Raw genomic sequence first — 23,434 nt, 5'->3', positions numbered from 1 at the left:
CCCCAACCAAGGATCTGGGGTCCAGTCCTGACCCAAAAATTAGTTTAGTTGAGTTACTTGCCGGTTTACATTTTTGTTAATGCTTAAAGTTACCTATAACTAAGGGTTATATTTCCTATAACTAAGATTGCAATGACCACAGTGACCACAGTTTTAACTCAAGGCCTCAAAATGGGAGTCCTCAAACCAATGGGTTATGTCCCAGTAGCTAAGCCTATTGTTTTTACAGTCTATAGTACCTACCAAAATCTTTTTAGATTGAAGGTCCTGAAGCAAAATCTTATCAAATTAGAGTCCTTAAGAAGAAAAAAGTTATGAGCTACTGCTTTAGGGTGTGGCTGCTTGACAAGTCAATACCATGGTAACCTGCCAATCAGGATAGAGGTGTAGCAATGTGTATCTACCCCAGCTCTGGTCCAAATATAGTCAATTCTGGCTACAAAAAATACCAAGAAAACCAATAGATGACATTATGGTGGTTATGTCCATTATTTTATACACTCTATGACTGAACTATGGTAAATCTTTGTTAACAGCAATCTTTTTAGATCCTTAGCTCATTTTTGTTTATCCTTTTCTTTCCAATCAACTGTAAAGCTTGTTTACTTGATATAGTAGTGAGACTCAGTAATATTTTTTGATATAGAGACCAAACTGGCTTTTTACTGTTAAAATTGAAGGTAACACAACAAAGCATTTATGTGTGTTTGTGGAGTATTTGGAATTGGAAATGTGTCTTTTAATGAATGCTGTTTACTTGCCATGCCTTTTTAAAAAGTGTAATCCATATGTAGTGTAACAGTGCTACCTCTCTCCTACTGAGCGATCGCAGGCTTCAAACACACGCTTTCATCTGGTGGGATTCACTTCGTTTCTGATATTTTTCCTCTAACTCTGTCTCACACTGAATCATTACTGCCATACCTTCTTGTTGATAATATTTTGTTTTTCACCATCTTTCTGGGTCTATAATAGTCATTTTTATCTACACAGTAACAGTTGTTCCTCTGTCCGCTGTACAATCTTTCTTTCCTCTCCGTACTTCCTCTGCTCTCGCTACTTTTGTGTCTCTCTGTGTTTGCCGTATTCGCCAATTACCTCTTGAAAATGCACAGGTCATTTTATTGATATTGCCGAACTGAAAGACGTAGAAAAAAAATGTGTGTATAAAAGCAGGCAGTCCAAATGGCTTTTTTCTTCCTCCATTGAAAATAGACTCTGGCCGCAATTTTTCACTCATAGAGAAATTTAGCTGAAAAGCTCCTTGTGATGGTTTTCTCTCAAATGGAAAAGCTTTTAGTTTGGCCTTTGGAGACTATTCAAGCCCAATGAGCTGACCTCTGTCTCCTCAACCTCACCCTGTTCCCATCCTTCTCTATTCCTCATCGATGTCTCTCTCCCTTCTACCTCCATTACTCTCTTGCTCTCACTCCCAGAAGGAAGAGATGTCCCGCGTGACGGGCTTTGTTGCGGAGAGCGGGAAGGAGCAGCTCATGTTCGAAGTGCCCCTTAACGACACCGGCTCGGCAGGCCTGGGCATCAGCCTCAAAGGAAACAAGTCCAGGGAGACGGGAGAGGACCTGGGCATCTTCATCAAATCCATTATACATGGAGGGGCCGCATACAAGGTGATTTTCATACATACCCAAATGAGCAAATTAAAGACAAAGTTTGTTTGAGAAAATAAATTATTTGTGGAAATTTGGAAAGAAATGAAAGCTGCACATGAAGTTAGCGCTCTATGCGGTAGAGACATAACATTCTCCTGAGTGAATAGAGTGTCAGAGGAGAGTCAAAGAGAGTTCACCTCTTCAATGAAGAGAAAATGAAGCAGTATGGAAAATGACAAACAACATCAGAACGTGATACAAAGCAGACAGTCTGGGGGGTGTTGTAGCCACCTCAGCTGTTTCTACATTTCTGCTGCCATGTGCTGTTAACCTCTGACCTCTTAGTCACCAGGACATACTTGTCATAGACAGCAGAAAGACAGACAGACAGACAGACAGACAGGCAGGCAGACAGACAGACAGGCAGGCAGGCAGGCAGGCAGACAGACAGGCAGACACATGCACACAGACCCACACACGTACAGCAGCAACATTTAGTAGAGACAAATGGATAGATAGACACAGGTCTGCTGTAGACGTGTTGTAAATGACACACCCAGGAAGTCAGACAGATGGTCTCTATTGGCGTGTGTGCGTGCGTGCGGGAAAATGTGTATATGGGATTTAGTACCCCTTAAGTTTTTGGTATTCTGGATTTATTCTAGTTTGACTTCAGAAAGAATGCTCAGTGAGGGCTACGTGTGTATGTCAGTCGGTGTCAAGTCAGTTTTATTTATAAAGCCCAGTATCACAAATGACAATTTGCCTTAGAGGGCTTTACTGTATACAACATATCTCTGCCCTTAGACCCTCACAGCCGATAAAGAAAAACTCCCCTCAAAAATCCCTTTAACAGGGGAAACACACATGACATTTTTCATAGAAGCTTTATATATTATAGACTGCCACTTTAAAGCCTTGAGTTCAGCATTTCCGCTTTCACCATCTCAGGGTTTTTCAGAGCTAGAAGTGACCATATTTGGGTGAGCAGTTGGAGCTGTGGGGATGTGAGGGGTGGATCTGACTCATAGACTGTGGTGACACCGTGCAGACAGCTAGCCACTCAAGCAGCCCTGCTCTTGAATATGTTTAACTTTGGGCCTTAATGAAATGTAAATATAAATGTACCTCCCGTGCAGTTGTCATGAATGTTAAAATTAGCTATGGATCGCAGAAACAGTTTTTTTGGACCAGACTGTAAACATGTTTATTCTTGCTGTAAAGTTGGGCATTTTAACATGGGGGTCTATGGGGATTAACTCTGTTTTGGGGCCGTATAAGTGGCCATACAAGTAACTGCAGTTTTCGGCACCTCAGCTTTTGCTTAATTTTTCTGCCCAGAGGTTGCCGCATCGATATACATCACCTCTCTATCAACAGCTCAGTGATTAGTCCCATCATGGACATTTGTCATTTGTCCCCCTATTGTAACAAAAAAGGCAAATAGCATAAAGAAACATGAATGAAGTACATACATACACATGCATGTACTCAGGGTTACACGATGTTTTAACCATATACATTTTTTGCAGAGACCTGTTAACATGCAATCCAGCACACTGATGTACACACAATTCTTTAATACAACTGCTGTGTGTGTTTTACAGGATGGTCGTCTGCGAGTCAATGACCAGTTGGTAGCAGTAAACGGAGAATCACTTTTGGGACGCTCCAATCATGTGGCCATGGAGACGCTCCGCCGCTCTATGTCACAGGAGGGAAATGTCAGAGGGACAATCCAACTAGTCGTGCTGAGGGCTATGAAGGTACACACACAGACACACTCACACACAATTACACATTGGAGCCCCTTTCCCACTGCACATAAAATCATTGCAACGTCTGACTTTTTTATTTAGGGGGCAAAATTATAGCCGTCATTCACTTCGGGTCAAATGACTTTGCAGTAGTTACGGGTATTTATCGACTCCAACTTGGATCGGCTTCTGTCAGCAGTGATGAAAATACAACAGCCAGGTGGACGCACTAATTTTAGCCCCTTTGCCAGCATGATGCAATGATGAGGCGCCAGAAAATAGTGTCTGTCTCTGCTCAAGCAGCAATTAACCATCGTCCAAATTATTCTGCACCGGGTTTAATGTCAGACTGAATCAGTGAGCGATATGTGACAAGAAGTAACCACCGTAACATTTTAACAGGCCTCCATGCTGCTTTCTACTGTTTACTAACTCTTTTTTTTCGGCCTGTCCTTGATGTCGAACGGGACACACCAGTAAAAAAACACACAGAAAGACATACTCATCTGCTGCACAGCCATGTACACATCTCTTGTCTACTGGCAATGGAAAATGATTCAGTCGTCTATTTTTAATGAGTTTTTCAGTGTTCAAAAAAAGATGTGTACATGCCCTAATTTTGGGGGAAAAAGACAGGCAACAAACAACGCACACACTACCATCAGTGAGATACAAGAACAACCTGACAGCTTTCCAAAAATCACTCAGTCCACTTTAAGATATTTCTGGGAAATTGTGCATTTTGGTCATTTTAAATTTGTGAACTGATATTCACCACTGTGGACTTCTTAAAATTCTGTGAAAAAAAGTCTATTTCATATGTTAATGTTTACTCATAAAGTCTGAAGCGACTGATGTGCTCAGGTGTTAATATGTTAAATTACATGGACCTGAATATTATGATAATGACAAAGAGCATTTCAAAAATGTGCGATTGTAACAGTTTTAATGGACACATAAAGGTGAAACACTTACTGCATTAAGTGCATTCATAATAGAGTTAAATGTCTCTTTTTATTGTCAGAAAGCAAGAATCTAGGTTAGGACCCCTGCTGTGAGAGTGAGAGAACATGCGTGCCTCTGTCACTTTACTAAGACGAAAACAAACATGCATACCTCTTTTATCTTCACTCTGTATCTTCTATCCCCTGTTTTTGGCTCTTACTGACTAAATCATCTTCTTTTTTTCATTGCGATCTCCTGCCTCTGACTTTTTAGCCCTTCTATCCATTTTCTGCATACTTGACACTAGTCTCCCTGCCCTTACCAGCAGCAGCAAAAGAGCATTTACACTTTAGCTATTCAGATTTTGTGTGTTTGTGTGTGTTTCTTTGTGCGTGTGTGTAAATGTTCTTCACTCAGCTGTATCTCTTTTCTTTCTGTGTGAAAAAAAAAAGATGCCTTTCACCTTGGCTGCTTTTCAGCTGATGCCTTTTTACACAGCTCTGTAGAATGTGCACACACAAAGCAGGGATGTTGGCTCAAGTGTGAATGGCCCTTTACATGCTCGGCTGATAGTGGGAAAATAGCTACATACAGTACAAAATACACCCTGCTTGATACGCTCACACCACTAGCACTCAGATAGCTGGATGAAAACACAGGCAAATGTGCATAACAAAAGTTTCAGTATTTAGGTTTGTAGAAATTCATAGCAGTCCTCCCTCATTGACATGAATGTTAAACTCTTAGCAGTACCTCACACTTCAAACAGTTAAATAGCACCACGAATTACAGACTTCAAAATTCATTCTCATCACCTCTGTAAAAACTGACTCTTATTATTATAATCATGAAGCAGGATTTATTGCAAGGCTGTGTTCGCTTTAAGTAAGTGTGCCTAATAATACTGGACGTGTGTGTGTGTGTGTGTGTGTGCGTGCGTGCGTGCGTGCGTGCGTGTATGTGTGTGTGTGTGTAGTGGTGCGCTTGGGTTGGTCGGGCTCAGGGCATCCCCTGTCAATAGCTTGATGCTGAACACTGTTAGCAACATCAAAGATGTTTCCCTATTTCTCTTAAGAGTGGAAAAGAAAGGATAAAAAGAGAGAAAGATAAAGGCAGATAGATAAGAGACTGTACCTTAAAAGCCTTTTTGGGCTTCAGTATTGATGCTTTTAAACGTTTCAAAAGTGGACCACTCTACTTTTTTTTCCATCCTCTGATCTTTTTTTCTTCTCCACGTCCTTTGCTCTTTCTCTCACGCAGTTCTTCTCACTGTATTCATCTCCAGCCAGCTTGCTCTAATCTCTCACTTTATGCAGCTGCTCTTCTCATTCAGTAACTGTCCAAACAGCCTTGCTCTCCAAGCTAAATAAGTATGGCTCCGCACAGGTTTCACGGACATAATCTGAAGCTTCTCTTCCACATCGGTGCTCTGGTTCTCACAATATCTCAACTTCTAACTTTGATACAAATTAAATCTTGCAAATGTAATGCTTTTCCTGTCTGTTTTACATTATTGCAGATTGTTCTCCAGTAATTTAAAATCACAGTATATGCCTTTTACTATTTTACTTTATCCTGAGTTTTTATTTTGGAAGCACAGTGGTGCAAATGTTAGCATCATCGCCAAACAGCAAGAGGGTCCCAGGTTTGAACCGGGTTGAGACAGGCTACAGACCTTGGGTGGGGGGCCCTTCTGTGCAGACTTTGCATGTTTTCCCCATGTTAGCGTGGCTTTTCTCTGGGTTCTCCGGCTTCCTTCAACATTCCAAAGACATGCAGTGCAGGTTAATTGGTTACTCTGAACTGGCCATAGGTGTGAATGGTTGTCTGTCTCTATGTATCAGTCCTGCGATTGTCTGGCGTCCTGTCCAGGATGTACCTCGCCTTTCACCTAGTGTCACCTGGGATAGGCTCCAGCACCCCCGCGACCCTTAGGAGGATAAGCGGTTACAGCTAATGAATGATCATTTTTAGTTTATTATGCTTCCGTGCAGGCTTTAGCCGTTGCTAGAGGCATTCCATTTTCGGGTTGTCCATCCTTTCGTGTGTCCCATTGTTGTGCACACATTATCTCAAGAACACCTTGTGGGAATTTCTTTAAATTTGGCGCAAAGGTCAACTTAGACTCAACAATAAACTGACTAGAATTTGGTGGTCAAAGGTCAAGTACAATTTGACCTTGTGTCCCTCTCATTCTCGTAAGCTTGATATCTCAAGTAGGCCTTAGGGGAGTTTCCTCAAACTTGGCATAAACGTCCACTTGGACTCAAGAACAAACTGATTAGAATGTGGTGGTCGAGGGTCAAAGCTCAAGGTCACTGTGACTTAACGAAACAGGTTTTTGGCTATAACTCAAGAATTCATATACTAATTATAACATGTTTCACATAAATGTCCAATAAGAAGTAATGATTGAGTGCTGATATTTTATACTGGAAATGTCAAAGGTCAACTTTGCTGTAACATCATCATGTTTGAAATTAACACTTTTTTTGTCATTATTCAACGTCACAACCCAGGAACAGAACGAGAGACATTTGGCAAGATACTGAAGTGGTGACACTAATCTTGAGTGTCTAGCTTGAAACTGTGCTAATACAGGTTGACATAGAAAAAATATGATAAATTTAATTTATTTAAGGCATTCAGCTGAAGCTTAGCTGCAGCCTTGTTCCTAGAAAAAATTAAAAGGAAAAAAACAAAACAGATTTGGGGTAATGTATTGCAGAAATGTTCTTAAAATGTTTGACTGTATCTAAAACAATGTTTTTATACTTCAGTAGTCACTTTTTGCTGTCTGAAGACAAATTTGTTTTTCAAGAGTAATCTGATTGCACTATGACACCAGCTAATGGGATGTGTGCTGGGAGAGAGCCAGTGAGGGGAGGGGGTCCACCGGACCTCTAACACACTGAGGAGTGATGTGTCCGGGACTGGAACTGGAGAGAAGCTTAGCAAAGGGGCAGGAACTGGTGCTCAGTGGGGGTGGGAGGTCAAGAGGAAGATGAAAAGAATGATTCATTACACACACAGTTCTGTTATGTCTTCTTTGTTAGTTAAGTTGAGGCCTATACCGACACACAGAAACACTGAGTACACTGAACCACACAGCCAAAATGGCATACATATGTATAAATGTAAATGAATACATACAGTTTTCTAAAAACACAGAAGACAAATAAATGCAAATTAAATTCTGAAAGAAATAATACACACACAATGAGACACATCAACACATTATTACAGGGCCTTAAGAGGGCCATTCCTCCAGGGGATAGGTGTCAGTATGACTGCCACTGCCACACACACAGGAAGCATCGTTGAAGACAGTGACAGCCCTGTGGGCCATGGGAAACAGGGTCCCCTCCTTCACCTTGATCCTCTACTGTCTGTTAAGTGTCCCTCTTTTTCTTTTTATTCCATCTCCTTGACATCTGGTTGTGTTTGAATAGACAAAGCCTTCATCACTCAATGTAAATGCAATCCACATACGAGACACTTAGCAAAAAAAAAACAAATTTACGCAAACTTTCAAACATTTCAGCAACATGTTTTATATATTTATTTGTTTCAGACTTAAGGTCACGTTTTTAGGAAAAACGTAAGATAATAGTAGCTGCTTTTGCTGACTTAAAGAAATATTTCACCAATATAGAGAGTCCTCACATAAAACTAGGCCATCTCTGCAGCAGAAAGATGAAAATACTTTTGAAATTGGTGTCGCATGACCAGAGAAAATAGATTTCGGTTCAAGTTAGAGAGAAAGAGAGAGAGGGGGGCGGGTAACTCTCATGATCAGCTTTACACTCTTTGTCCGCGCTGTTGTCGTCACGGGTGGCGGGCAGTACGAAAATGTGGAAGCACAGCCTGAAGTTCGAGCAACAGCCAGAGAGCCAGAGGAGTTTTGCTAGGGAGAGGGGATATCTAGGCACTGGTTATATGGTTGGAAGTTTACCACAGTTTTACTACACATACTACCCACACTGTTGATTTAAAACTGGTTGAAAATTGTCAAAATATCCCTTTAACAAAATGGAAACGTAGGTGGTCATCGCTTACCCTGATCTTTTTGTATGAAATGTGTTTACTTAAGTGTTTGTTTCCTCTGTGTTTTAGGATCAACATGGGGTGTCACCCAATCGCTCCTTCGACAGCTCCTCTGGCCTGTCGGGACTTGTGGGTCCAGTAAACGGTCAGACTAACGGCCCTATTCATTCCCCAATGGTGAATAACACTCTGTATGCATCTAATGGTAAGTGTTTTTTTTTTGTTCTTATCAGTTATTGGTCAGCAGGCTAACAGACATGTCACTAACATACAGCATGAGTTAAGTTTAATGCCATTTCTTAGTTTAGAGTCTTGCATAATCCTTTTCTCGCTCTATCCAGTCTTTCTCACTATGAATTGTCTCTCTTGGTCTGTGTAAATCAGCAAACACAGTATGTAGGATAGGAGAGGACAGTTCATGCAAAGTTACCAACTACGTGCTGTGAAGAAGATTTGTATTTGGTAAAGAAACAAGTATATTCCTGATGATAAAGCAGAAAATCAGGAGATATTGCTAATTTTAAAACCAAAATGTATTCATGCTGAGTTCCTGCTTGGCAGCTGATAAAAACTCATGTATAGTAAAGTTTTTATAATATGGAAAAACATTTCTCTAGACAGACACGTTATGTTCCTCAAACTAAGGTATTTACCAATTGTCATCGGTAGCAAAACCCTGGTATTATATTGGCCGCTATGTCAACAAAATAATACTGAGCCCAAAGTTAACATAACTCAGGTGGGTTACCCTTTTCATTTTTATTGATACTATATTTTTAGAGTTTTATTTTATTATTTTGGGGCCAATGTTTCACATTGTATTGTAATGTATTGTTTGAGGAGTTTGAGTTGCAGGATGGATTGATCAGTGGAGTCAATCAGATCAGATCAATAGATAAAAAGAGCCACTGCTGCAGAGGCAGGTGAAAACAAACTTCTAGACCCAGCGCAATGAATGATGAAGTTTTACTTTGAATGTACTAGACTGCTCCAACTGTGCTCAGAGTACGCTCTGCGCTCTGAGAGTGTGGTGTAATGAATAACTGAACGGTATATTTATTCCAATAGCACTACTAATGATCGATCCAGCTCCAAAAAAATAGAAAATCAATATGTCATGGCAGATGTCTTAATCATGCCAGTTGCCATGAGTAAATGGATGTGTGGGAAACTCTGGAGGCAGTGACGCATTTAAGTGAAAACAACACTGATTATTTTCTGTTCTTTGTAGTTAGGTATTGTATATATATACTTTTTGTATCAGGCACAAGCTGCATGCACATCATGTTTATTAAAATCCCATTGAGCCTTGATATTACAACAGTAATTGACACTGAACATTATTATCTTATATTAATGAAAATGGTCCGTTTGCAAGCATTTATTTTGGGCCATGGTTACTGGCTTTTGGCAAAGTGCTGCCATATACACAACCGCTAATTAGGCCATTTAGACTCTTTGCACTTAACGAAGATGTATCCCTAAATGCTTTTACCTCTACTTTCAGAGCTGTTCCTATTTGAGGCAGTGGTAGAGAAGGCCGAAATTTTCTGGGAGAACCCTGCATGCTTTTATGAAATCGCTCACCACTAATTGCTCCACACACACACACACACGCACACTTTACAGCGCAGAACAGCTACACAGACGTATTTTTCTCTCATAAAACCATTTCTTAAATTTTCAAAATCTCAGCTGGAACGCTGTTGTACCCCGATGTTCCCCCTTGAAACAGTGTACCAGATCATTCTGACCCGGTTCCATCCCTGATTTAAGCTGAACATGATTCACTTTTTCTTTTTTGTTTTTTTTTTTGCCATTGAAGCCGCATCAAAGGTGGGCATATCATTTGCAATAAGTTCAGTAAAGCAATGAATAAGTTTAATAATCATGAAAAATAAACAATGTATCCAAGATAAAACAAACTAAAAACAAACAAAACAGATATTGCCATCTACACTGCAGCCTTAATTAGAGACTATTCTGCCCCTATTTTCCCTTTCATTCCTCTCCCCAGCTCTCTCTCCCTGCTTTTATTTCTCTCTCATCTTTCTCAAGGTTGTTCGGTTTGTTTGTTATTGCTTGGTTTGGCCTGTTATAAAGAGTTATTTTTGTTCTTGCTTCATATCGCTCTTTCCTGCTAACTCGATACCCTCCCACCCCTATATTATCTGTGTGTTCATGAGTGTGTGTGTGTTAGCGATCGTGCCTGTCAGACTGCATACATGCTTGCGTTATCCTTACTGTTGGTATCTGCCTGTATGTGTGCCTATTTGTTAAAACGTTGTGTATTTATGTGTTTGTTTCTGAATGATATTTGTGCCCGTTTAATGGCGTGTGCGTGTGTGTGTGTGTGTGTGTGTGTGTTGGTTCAGGGACAGTTGGCCAGTATCAGACAGTGTTTTTTTGAGTGTTTACACTGAATCTGGTAAACAGCTCTGACCTTGAATACACTTTGCTGTTCAAATTCACCTCAGTTGTGGTGTCATTTACATACACACATTAGTGTGTGTGTGTGTATGTGTGTGTCTGTGTACAGTAAGCACATTTCTCATGCTTTCTGAGTGGTTGCGTGTGCGGATGTTATCGGTTGGTGCATATTTGTGCGTGTGTGCACGCATGCTCACTTGCCAGTATTTTACTCTCCTAATGAACTCTTTCACACGCTGAATCCATTTTATTTGGCACTGAAGTCCAAATGAAAATGAAGAAATTATTTTCTTGCACCGATGTGTTCTTTTGCAGAAGAATAAATTGAGTTTAATGATTCCCTACATATGTATTTATGCAGATGTGTTATTTTTGCATTTATAGATCTGCCCCTTCATCTCTTATCCATCGCCGCATCTCATTCTGTCGGCTTCAGTGATTCTTTCCTTCTCTCACTCTCTGGAGAGTCAGTCTAATTGATTCGAAGAACTAAAATAAAATACAGTTTCAGTGTAGCTTCAAATATTATGCAATCTTTCCCAGTTTGTCATCGAAGTGTGCTGATTTTGTGTTGGAAATTTAATAACAGAGTATGTATTTTCACTAAGTGAGCACTGATTTTACACATGAACATCAGTTTACTCATCATAGCTAGAACTACTCAGTTTGTGAAAACACTTGTATAATGTCTTCTGTGGCTCTAGAGGAGCTCTGTAATTGTGAGTGTAATTGAGGATGCTATCAAATTGCTTTAAGGGACTTTTAGGATCCAGTGCTAGTGGAGTCTGTTTTAGAGCAGTGATGACATATTTACATGACAGAAGATCATGTTTGATTTGCTAAAAATCCTGTGATCATTAAACTATCATAACTTCAAATAACTAAATATTATATCAGTATTAATCGTATTAATATGTAGTATTTTTCACAATGCATTTTCCAAATCTATAAAAATCAGTCAATGAGAAATCTAAATTGGTTTCATTGTTGAAGTCACAGTCAATTGATCATTGTCTTGGATTGTTAATATAATGCCTAGAACACATTGCTTGTGTGACCTTGTGTGAGCCTGTAAGCATCATGGAACCTGTTGCGTTTTTTTTGGTTTTGTTTTTTACAGCACCCATGTCAGAGTAGCCTGTGTGAGCAGTGCTAATCAGGTGTGGCTCAGTTGCCTGTCAGCCGCGCACATCTAGAGAAACGGTGTCTTAACGTTTTTTTTTTTGCATGCTGTGCACAATTGTTAGCAGAAATAGACAGTGAAAATGGTCTTTTAATATTTAGTTTGTGTCTATATCCCCTTTTATTACAGTTATAATGTCTTTTTCCGTCACAGAGATGAGGAAATACAAATATATCTGTTTTACTAAACTTTCCTACTTCTGTTTCCAATATAAAAGTACTCTGAAAACATCTCTGTCGACAGAATCCCATCAGTTGCTGATACAAGACATTTTATTGTGAACTATTTGGAGGACCAAGTGGTTGACCATGCAGGAGCTTGCACGACTTCATAAATGAGCAGAAAATGTGCTTATAAAATGTTCAAATACAGTACTCATAGCAGCAGGCGGCCCCGAAGAAGCTGAATTTCAGGAATTCTGTCATGCTTTTGTAGTATATAGGCTAGATTAATACAGTGTCAATATGGACGGTTATGGTATTGTATACTGATATACTCTGGTTTCTTATTTCACGGTTAGTGTTGCTAAATATCTGATGCGCATACTAATACAGGTGAATACAGGTAGAGGTTCAGTCATTGTTTTTTAAGTAGTCATAGTTCAAGCCCTTGTTTTTTCAGATGAAATTTAAAGAATATAAAATGTTTTGTTATAGGCCATTTATGTGTAAACGTGTTGATACACAGTGGTTTCTCATTAGAGAGGAAAGGGAAAGGATGGAGGAGATTGGGTGTAGGAGAGAGAGACAGAGATGATTAGACGGACACATTGTAGATAACTACAGATGGGAGGAAGAAAAAGTTGAGTGCAAAGGAAGATTCATATATCTGCTATTGAAGCAAACTGCTATTGATCAAATATCCACACAACAAATGCCTTTTTTCACTTCAAAGAGGGGTAGGGGGGCAGAGAGAACAGATGTGTGTGTGTGTGTGTGTGTGTGTGTGTGTGTGTGTGTGTGTGTGTGTGTGTGTGTGTGTGTGTGTGTGTGTGTGTGCGTGCATGCGTGCGTGTGTGTGTGTGAATGAGTTAGGTGAAAGAAGAATGTGTTTTTGACAGTTCAGCTGATTAAGGTGCTGGCAGTGAGGAGGAGGGTGGAAGTTTAGAAAAAAAGAAAGGGCTGAAAACTGAGTGGGAGATAAAATGATTTATGAGAGATCTGAAAGGAAAGATAAATGACAGCCAAAATATCAGATTGCAAGAATGGGACCAGAAGAAAAATAAAGCAGGTGATTAGTGCAGAGAGAGAGAGAGAGAGAGAGAGGGAGATGAGAGGATGTGATATCTTCAGACGCTGCTGTTTTCCTCTTCAGCTCCAGCATCTCTGCTTTCAGTCACACGTGCAGATGCAAGCACATAAACGACACACGGAGAAGATTGTGCAATAATCCCAGCGTGTGTTGTGAGGCAGCTCTGCACTGTTGAGAAGTGATGACTGTATGTAAATTGTGCTTGGATGGCTTGTGTGTCTGTGTATCAAGTTGTCATAAACTCGTTTATCAAGCAGACACAGCCATATCGCTGAGCTACATCTGCAGCTACTTCTGCACATGTGGAGCAGCTGCATGCGCTGTGTGGTTTTCATCCTCTTTCCGTTCCTGTCATATTTTTCCTCATTCAACTGCTTATCGTTCTCTTCATCTTACTCTGTCTTTTAGCCATTCAAGTTTTTATCCTCAAGACCTTTTGCCAGTAAAGCTCTCAAAAGAGTTGAGCTTTAACCCACTTTTTAAAAAGACATGAAGTAGGTTTAAAATGACAGTTCAACAGAATAGTCTGTGTTTGGTTGAAGCTTTCTACACCAATTTTTATATCTCTTTGCCAGCAACAGCTTGACCAGAGGGATTATGTTTTTGTGGCTCCACCCTTCTCATTCTTTCAAGAGTGCCTATAGGGAATTTCTGTAAATTTGGCATAAAAGTCCACTTGGACTTAACAATGAACTGATTTTGCTGGTCAGTGGTCAAAGTTACTCTGACCTCACGTCTGTCCCATTGTTATGAACACAGTTTCTCATAAATGCCTTGAGGGAATTTCTTCAAATTTGGCGCAAACGTTCATTTTGACTCAGAACAGCTATCTGCATATGCATACAGAATCTGTAGGCAACAGTACAAGATTTTGAAGATTCTGTGTCCATTTGTAGTGTTTGTAGTTGGAGTAGTATTGACCATGATCAATCATGATCATGTTTGAATGGTGTGTAAACAGTCTTTGTGGAGTACAAAAGAGAGGCACAATGCATTTGCCAAAATCTTTGCCTACATATCTGCTTAATACATCAGTTGCCTCAGTGTATTGGCTGTTGCATCTAGAGGCTTACCGTCACCTGGCTGATAACTAATTAGAGGTTGAGGTCACTCTGACCTCCCAAAACACATTTTCATGCTTCCATGATGGTGATAGCCGTGGCTGGAGGCATGGCTAGCCTTCCATCCATCCATCCATCCCATCTCAGGAAGGAGTTATGTTAAGAACACCTTGTGGGAATTTCTCCAAATTTGGCACAAACATCCACTTTGAGTCCAGGGTGCTCTGATCAGATTTTAGTGGTCAAAGATGGAAGGTCAAGGTAACCCCACCCGTTGCATTCTCATGAATGTGATATCTCAAGAACATCTTGAGGAAAATTTTCGTCAGATTTGGCATAAACATTCACTTCGACTCAAGAATGAACTGTTTAGAATTTGGTGGTCAGAGTTCAAGATGACTCCTACCTTGTTGCAATCTTATTCTCGTTATGTTGACGTCTCAAGAAGACCGTGAGGGAATTTCCTCAAATCTAGCACAAATGTCAACTTGTACTCAAGTATAAACCAATGTGAATTTGGTGGTCAAAGGTCAAGGTCACTGTGACCTCACCAAGCATGTTTTTGGCCATAACTCAAGAAGTTATATGCTTAGTTTGCCAAAATTTAATACAAAGGTCTAATAGGATTCAATGATGAAGTGATGGAATTTTATATCTAAAAGTCAAAGGTCAGCTCCACATTGGCATCGTAATTTTTTGCAAAAACACTAACTTAATGTGATTACCCAGAAACAGACGGGGAGATTTGGTCAGATACTGAATTGGTGACACTAATCTCAGGTATCCACCTTTAAACTCTGTGGACTGTACACATTCTAGTATTACTATCAAATAATCACCTTCTGTAGGCTTCAGAGGTGGCTTCACAAACCATGGCTGCTCTGGTCAGTTTCAATTGTTGTACTTTGTATTGGACTCAGAGTAATCGTTTTTCATCTTCTGGGGAAAAAAAAGTTCAAAATATCCTCAGATAGACTCAACAACACTCCTGCAGAATAGTCCACAATCTCTAATATTTTTATCCATGTGCTCAAGACAGTATGGTCATCTAAATCTTAATGCATAACTCTGTGAAGTTTGCAAACATGCATACATACATACAAGAGTGCTGGCCTACTGTTTTTGGATTTCTCAGAAAGCTTCTATGCTATCTCAGTTATTGGCTAACCTCTTGAACCTCCCTTTTTTTATCTGAATTGTTGCTTACTATCACCATTTACTTTCTCTATAATATATATATATATTCCATTTATTCTCTCTATAAATCTGCGTTAAATATGACACAGCAAACTGATGTAAAACTTCTACTCAGCGGTGCTTTGTTTTCTCTGTAGAAAGCACAGACTCTGGAAAGCCAATGTGTGAAAGAGGACAGAACCATTTTTCCTGACCTGGAAAAGCAAGAGTCACCTACTAACACACTCATCAGTGCCACGCTAGATTGAGAAGGAAGTGTATTGTACTGTATTGTGGTGAAGTAATGGGTGTTCAAAACATGTTTTGCATATGAATGGGCAGTGGAGAAATGGGGTTTGCTTTATGGTAGGCTATTTATTGTAACCAAAATTAATTTGTGCAAATCACAGCTGCTGTGCTCCAGAAAAGCCGACCATGGTTAATAAAAAATGTCCTGATTTGCTGCATCATATCAACACTCTTCACATCCTCAATGCAGACTTGTGTCTGTCTTGCTTTTTCAGTGACCAATGGGAGTTATTCTTACATGGATGAGGAAGAGGAGGGGGAACTGTATGGACATGACGCAGAGTTAAGCAGCTCTGCTCAACACTCCTACCTACAGGAAAGGTGTGTACAGTGTTTCTTTTTGTTACAAAGTTGCCATACAGGGTGCTTTGTACATGTAGTAAATGCAAATCTAAATTATAAATGACAACAAATGATAGATGTAGAAACAGGAGAGTTATACAGTAGCAGTGAGAATAAAATAATTGATGGCTGAGACAATAATTACTGAGTAGAACAAACACTTTCCTTTTCAGTCACTGCGTTTAGTCGTTTAGATCAGTTCTCTTTGTTGTTTATTCACTCTTTTCATCAACACTATCTTCTTTGCTAAATGATATTCAAATATCATTAGTTTCATATTTTGTTTGAAAAGTTATGTTCAGTGTGTTTTGCATTAAGTGTTTTAAGCTAATTTGTCATTGCGGCTTTTGTTGCCAAATATTTTGCCATTCATTGTTATAATTTCAAAACTGTGGCTTTGCTTTTAACTGTAAGCCAGTCTCAATCACATCAATCACTGGTGCTAGATTAGCATTCTTTCTCATGTTGTTTGTAAAATGAATACATTTAGAAGATGAAATCACATTCTATGTTACATTCTACTTTAAAAAAAGATAAAGTCACTACGAACAGATCTTAAGGTTTGAAATATAAGTGTGCAAAGAAATAATGATCTATCAACAACTTTGACTGTAGTGAGTGTCCAAATAATTTTTTCCAGGGAAACCTCTCACACTTCCAGCCTGGCCCAGCCCCAGTCTCCGACCCAGAGCCAGACCCAGCGGCAGTTCCAGCATGTTAAAGCCTCCAAGAGCATGGACCTGGGTACGACTCAGAACCAGCAGCACACTGGTGGGGAGATATTTCCGTTTATCTGCTCTGCATGGTGGCTGCATGCATCTTATCCTCACATAAATTTAAATATTCCTGCTGATGCATGGCTGCTGCACCAACGGCATGCTCCTGAAAGCCACATGCAGAGCGACACCTCTGCAGACATGCGTTGCATGCAGCACAACTACATATATACTCACATCTACACATGACGGGGGGGGGGCCATTTATGCCTGTTGCATGATTTGTGAAAGGGCAGAGAGAGTTGATTGCCTCTTTGCTTTGCAATGATATTATTTAAGACTTAAACTGCTCCAGTGGCTGGAGAACACTGATTTCACTGTAGAAATATCAATCTATGACACATTTTCGTGTATAAAGCTGCAGTTGCACAAATTCATTTGCTCTCATCCGTTCAACTCTCATTTATTTTTCTAAAATTCTGACAAAGAAAACAAGAATAGGTCACACTTTTGTGTCGCAGAGTTTGAATTGAGCATCAATTTGATCTTTTATTTTTGAAAAAAAGTGGTGGCCACTGTGATCCTGCGTTGCACGTCAGCTTTGTCACCTGTTGCTCTCTGATAACTGATACTCTGATGCCACGGTTCATTGACCTTTCAGTGATTGTTAAAAAAAAAGTTAGCTTTAGAAATGCGTATGTGTGTAGTTATGTCTGTGCTCATGCATACATCTGTGTAACATGACAGTGGATGGCACAGCAAAACAAAAGCTTATTGTTTCAAATGTCAGTTCCCTCAGTCTTCCTCCTCAAGATGGCTCCACTGCCAGCCCTGTGACTGTGTGTGTGTGTGTGTGTGTGTGTGTGTGTGTGTGTGTGTGTGTGAGATTGAGAGAAAATGAGACAAAAGAGCATGAGACAAGTTAAATAGCACAGACATCCAATTCTACATGAATAGCCGACTAATGGTATGTACTGCACTGTATGTCTGTGCATCACCTCCTTTGTATTTTACACACTTGATCGTCACTGAATGTGTGACAAACAAATTAGGGTTTAATTCATTATTGCTTGAATGGCATGATGTGTTTTCATTGCCAAACCATCAAGCAGCAGTAATAACAGCTTTTTAAAATGTGTCTCATTCTTTTGCTGCTTTTGTTGCTTTACTGACAGTAGTAGAACAAGATGTAGCCAAGCCTAAGATGTTGTTGTGCCTCCATGATAGCGACAAACATGGCCGGAGGCATTATGATTTCAGGTTGTCCGTCTGTTTATCTGCCAATTCGTCCAGTTCTCACGAACGTCATATCTCGAGAATATGCTTTGAGGGGATTTCTTAAAATTTGACACAAACGACCAGTCAGACTCAAGACTGAACTGATTAGATCTTGGTGGCCAAAAGTCAAGGATCACTGTAAACTCGTCTGTTGCATTCTTGTGAATGCAATATCTCAAAAACACCTTGAGGGAATTCCCTCATATTTCACACAAACGTCCACTTGGACTCAAGAATTAAGTGATTAGAATTTGGTGGTAGAAGGCCAAATGCCAAGGTGACTGTTACCTCACAAAACACATTTTTGGCCATAACTCTAGTATTCATATGCTGGTTATGAAAAAAATCACACAAATCTCTGAAAGAATAATATAATAAAGTGATAACAATTCATATCCAAAAGATCAAAGATCAAAGATCAACTTCACTCCAACTTTGCAAAACACTTTCCTGGCCATGATTCATCGCCATAATTCAGAAACAGAAGGGGAGACATTTGGTCAGATACTGAATTGGTGACACTAATCTAGGGTGCTCACTTTGAAACTGTGCTGATTGTATAGATATTCTGTGCTGCCGGTTTGAAAATGTTTGTGAAGCATCCATCCTTTCACAGACATGGATTTAAACTGTTTGCGGAGGCATACATTACCTCAAGGCTCTAATTCTAGTTTTATATCCAGTTTTAAGGAAGGGACCTTACATCCTCGGGCACAAGTCTGTTAGATCCCCTGTGCTGTGTTTCTTATTCCCAGGCTGGACTCTCTCTGTATAAAGTTCAGGGGAACAGATTTATCACATATCACAAACAAGTATAAAATGCTGGAAGTGATAGGAGGGTGTACATAAAATGCAACATGTATGAAAAAAATTCAAAAAGCACATTTTTATGTCTGTAATAAAAAATACAATAAGAATCAGTGCGCCCTCAAATAGTCCATCTCTTTCATTGCTGCTGTTGAGGGGTTCACAATGGCAGCCTAACCTCCCAGGAGGATTTTTGTGCCATCTCATGGGATTGGCAGCTTCAAGTCAACCCAGAAGGGCAGCTCAAGTTCCCAGAAAACATTGCAACCAGTCTGCACCACCCAGACATGGTGTTGACATAAAAGTCTGTAAAGCAAGTGGTAGCTCTGGAACTTACTGTCCCCTGGGAAGACCAGATTGAAGAAGCCAAAGATGCAAAAGGGCTAAATACACTGTTCTTGGAGAAATGGCTTGAGAGCCCGTTGAAAGCCAGTCAAAGTTGGGTGCTGGGACCTTACTGATCATTGATCATAGCACACTCCCAAACTCCGTGGAGTAAAAGTACTGCAGTGTAGAAGAGCGAGTAAAAATATTCTGGAGGCTGTGGTGAAGGCCATGTGGTGGCTCAGAAAGTGGGATCTGTGTTCCATGGCACCACTTGGACACAAGTTGTTGACTGATCACCCCTGGCTGGGTCTGAAGATCTGGTGTTGAAGACACGAAATACCCTATGACCCCGTACTCATTACTAAAGATGTGTTCAAATAGCACCAGAAGTTGTAGAAGTATGAAAGTCCCTTCAAAAAAGTCATGCCAGCATCGACTTATGATCAGTAAGATAGTTTGTTATTGAGAAAAATGTTCTGTTAAGAATGATCCGGTAATGGTGCCTGCTCTGTTGTCATGTGAGGTGGCTTAGCTGGCTAACACATGTACAGGTTCTATGTTTTTACAGAACAGGATGTTCTAGAAATAAATGTTGATAATAAAAGATTATTGAGCCTCAGAAAATCTTGTTCTAATCACCACAAAATATTATCCATAACCAGGTTGCTAATGAGGAAATAAAGTCAGCTAACTTGAGCATCAATTAGCAAATATTTCTTTGTCAGCACACGTGCCTTTGCGTAACGGCTTGGAAATCAGATTTTGCTCATTAGTGCTTGATGTAAATGCCTGTAGTTAGTCATATCAGCTCTATATGTGGTGTAAATATAACATTTCTGTAATGTGTGGTTCCTGTGTAACATCTTTTTATTTTTTTTTTACAAACGCACAGATGCCACCTTAAAGGTAAAATGTTCCCTGTGTCATCCGTTTCATGTGCTCTTATAGAAGGATACAAAATGTAAAGTTGGAAAAGCACAAATTAGTGGCAGAGTTACTCTAAAGATGCTCATTAAAATGTTCAAAATCAGGTGGGGTCACGCAATTTAGGCTACTCTACCGTCTTTGACAACACAGACGGAGCTTGCTTTCAGAACTAACAGTGAGTGAAGCCAGCTTCATATTGGAATCTTGTGTTTTGTTGCCCCTGATGGGACAGTGCTGACAAACTGTTGAAACTGGGACAGACTTTAGACAGTAAAACTGACAGAACTGTTTAAATAAGGACAGGATATTTGTGGCTTAAAAACTTACAGACATAGCCAATGCCGATCTCCTTTTTTATGCCTCTGTGCCAGCAACAGCCATGGCTGGAGGCATTTTGTTTTTGGGTTGTCTAACCGTCTGTCAGTCCATCTGTCTGTCTGTCCCATTCTCTCGAACTTGATATCTCAAGAACACCTTGAGGTTTTTGGGGGTTTTTTTCCAAAAAATTTGGCACAAACATTCACTTACTCACTTAGACTCAAGGACAAACTAGTTCAGTTTTGGTAGATAAACGTCAGTCCATCTCATTCTCCTCAACAAGATATCTTAAGAACACCCTGAGGGGATTTCTTCAAATTTGGCACAAACATCGATTTAAAGTCAAATATTAACTGATTAGATTTTGGTGGTCAAAGGTTAAGGTCGCTTTGACTTAGCATCCGTTGCATTCTTGTTTTTGATGTTTGAAGATACTATTTGTGAAGCATCCATGCTTTCACAGACTTGTATGTAAACTGTGTGTGCAACTTAACCGGTTTATCAGAGGCATACAACAGCAAGGAGGTAATTCTGGTTGTTCTAATGATCTTATTGGTGACATTGTCACGGACACATTACAATATTTATCCTTCTTTCATTGTTTTTCAAACAGCCCAGTGAGTAGTTTAGGTCGGACAAGAGTTTCGGAAACGCTATTGTAATTTGGCTTTTCAAACCTTCCAGCATTTAATGTCTTCAAACACTGTGTGAACCTACTGCTGATAATAGTCTGTAATTACTGCATGTCATGATTTAAGTCAGTGTCACAAAAGTGCATTGTGCACTGCAAGAACTATATTTTAAGAAAATGTACTAACCAGTACTGTGTCAGTCCATGGTGTGTTTTGGCTGTTGTGTGTGTGTGTGTGTGTGTGTGTGTGTGTGTGTGTGTGTGTGTGTGTGAGTGTGAGTGAAAGTGTATGTGTTTCTGCAAAAAAATACAGAGGGAGAAACAGAAAGCATTGTCAGCATTTCATTCGTGGGTCAGTTACATAATTTCATTTTTCTTTAATTTGTCCTGATTTCATTTTCAGACCCAGGCCAATTAAAAATTTAAGAGTGATTTAAGATTGGTTCCAATTTATGAACTCCCTCTCTGATTCACGCTGTCCTCACTCACTCGCTCCATCTTTGTCTCTTGGCCTCTGTCTTTCTTTGTCCTTTTCCTTGTTTGTAGGTTATTTTCTAGGTTTTCATTCACATTCTGTAACCACAAATATGAAGATAACAATTCCAGTTCTCTAACTTGATGTGGGATAAGGCTCTGTAGGTTCTATTTGATTTAATCAGACTGAATTACATGTTAGTAATTACTTTAGGTCAAACTTGATTTTTTTAAAAAAGTGAAAGCCCTTTTAGTTGTGAAACCCTGCCTAATAGCTGTGTCTATGTGCATCACACACGTGGCATCCACAGATCTGCTGAAGTAGGCACACAAACACGCACACACACAATCATCTTCAAGCTACCAAGCTGCTGAAGCAGTCCTGTTGATTCACCGCAGACAGATGCCGTCAGACACACACACGCGGATAGAATTACCCTTTAGGCTTGGTTTTCATTAGAAAAGTATTTGCTGGGAGAAGCCTTGTTACTGTTTGGTTTCTGTGGTCTCAGTGTGTGTGTTTGTGTGTGTGTATTTGTACGTGCTACCAGTCAATGTGTTCCTTGTTGGCACTGGCGTGCTTTGTGGCTTTAAGAAGGAGGGAGAAAAAGCAAAAGAAAGACTGTGGGAGAGGCAGAAAGTGAAATGGGGATTAACACAAAGCAATGATGGAGAGAATGGTGATCAAAGGAGAGAAAGAGGGAGGATGAAATAGGTGTAACTGGAGGAAAAATGAAAACACTGAGAAGAAAAGTGAGGGTAAAGGGCAGAAGGTGAAAGGGATAGACTGAGGGATGGTGGCAAAAACAGAGGAAAGGGGAGAAGGGAGGGTGAATGACAAATGAAGTGAGCGAGAAGAGAGGAAGGGAAATGACTTCAGTAGCAGAGAAGCTGACTTAACATCACAGGAATAAAAGAGCGGCTTCTCCACCATCTTGTAAAACAAGACAGAAAGAATAATAGTGAATGATGGTGAGAGAAAGGGAGACTGAGAGGAAAAAGTGCAATAAGGTTTAAGTTTTTAAGGATAAGAAACATGTGGACAGCAGTTTGACTTTTGCACATCTGACAAGCTGGGAACAATAAATTAAAAATGCAGAAGTCAAGGGAGGGTTGGAATCTACATAGTAATGGAAAGTGTGAGTGCATGGATGTGTATTAACATGTGTTTCTTTTGTTTCAGTGGCCGATGAGAGCAACGTGGGATCTGTGGTTGGAAATGCTGCAGGTAAGGCTAATCCAGACAACCCATAACTGCATGTCATCAATGCCATAGACAGAGAGGCAATGAAAAACACAAACATCTTCAAACTGCTGCCTAAATTTCAAAGTGTTATCCATGTTATTAATGTTAAGGATCATAAAATGTTTAAGTGAGGAAAGAGCTGAAATCCCAGACCTAAATAAAAATCAGGGTTCCCAGTGTCATGGAAAACCTGGAAAAGTCATAAAATTTCACAATCACCTTTCTAGGCCTGGAAAAGTTATGAAATCAGTAAAAATCATTGAATGTTATTGGAATTTTACTTTGCGTAAAGAAATGTTTACAGTTGTCTTTCATCAATAACCTTTCCAGCAACGTAATATAAAAGCAAATTTATTTTCGGTAGCTGTCATCATAAAGTCACTTTAATATGTCTCAATTTGTAACATTTTGTTTACCATCATATGCATTTCTCCACTTGCAATCATTTGTCCATTCTGTCTCTCAAACTGTAAAAAGAAAGTATTTGTTTTCATTTTTTTTTTTTTTAATTGTGTCCAGCGTGCCATAAAGCTTTAAGTTGACTCAATTTTGAGAGGACACATTGAGGTAATTCTGTAATGATTCAACTTGTCTTTTCA

The 23,434-nt window shown here is 39.8% G+C and overlaps 1 protein-coding gene across 1 annotated transcript in view; it reads left to right on the top strand.

The window, feature by feature from the left end:
- LOC121948859 (partitioning defective 3 homolog B-like) overlaps positions 1-23,434 on the top strand; it is a 255,453-nt gene that overhangs the window by 101,406 nt on the left and 130,613 nt on the right. The window contains 6 exon segments of the mRNA XM_042494371.1: positions 1,437-1,628; positions 3,218-3,376; positions 8,429-8,564; positions 15,985-16,090; positions 16,752-16,882; positions 22,773-22,817. Coding sequence (XP_042350305.1) covers positions 1,437-1,628; positions 3,218-3,376; positions 8,429-8,564; positions 15,985-16,090; positions 16,752-16,882; positions 22,773-22,817 — 769 coding nt within the window.

The sequence above is a fragment of the Plectropomus leopardus genome, chromosome 10, assembly GCF_008729295.1.
Source record: "Plectropomus leopardus isolate mb chromosome 10, YSFRI_Pleo_2.0, whole genome shotgun sequence".
Classification (NCBI taxonomy): Eukaryota; Metazoa; Chordata; class Actinopteri; order Perciformes; family Serranidae; genus Plectropomus; species Plectropomus leopardus.
The sequence above is the reverse complement of the archived record's forward strand: the minus strand, read 5'-3'. Positions and strand labels throughout refer to the sequence as shown.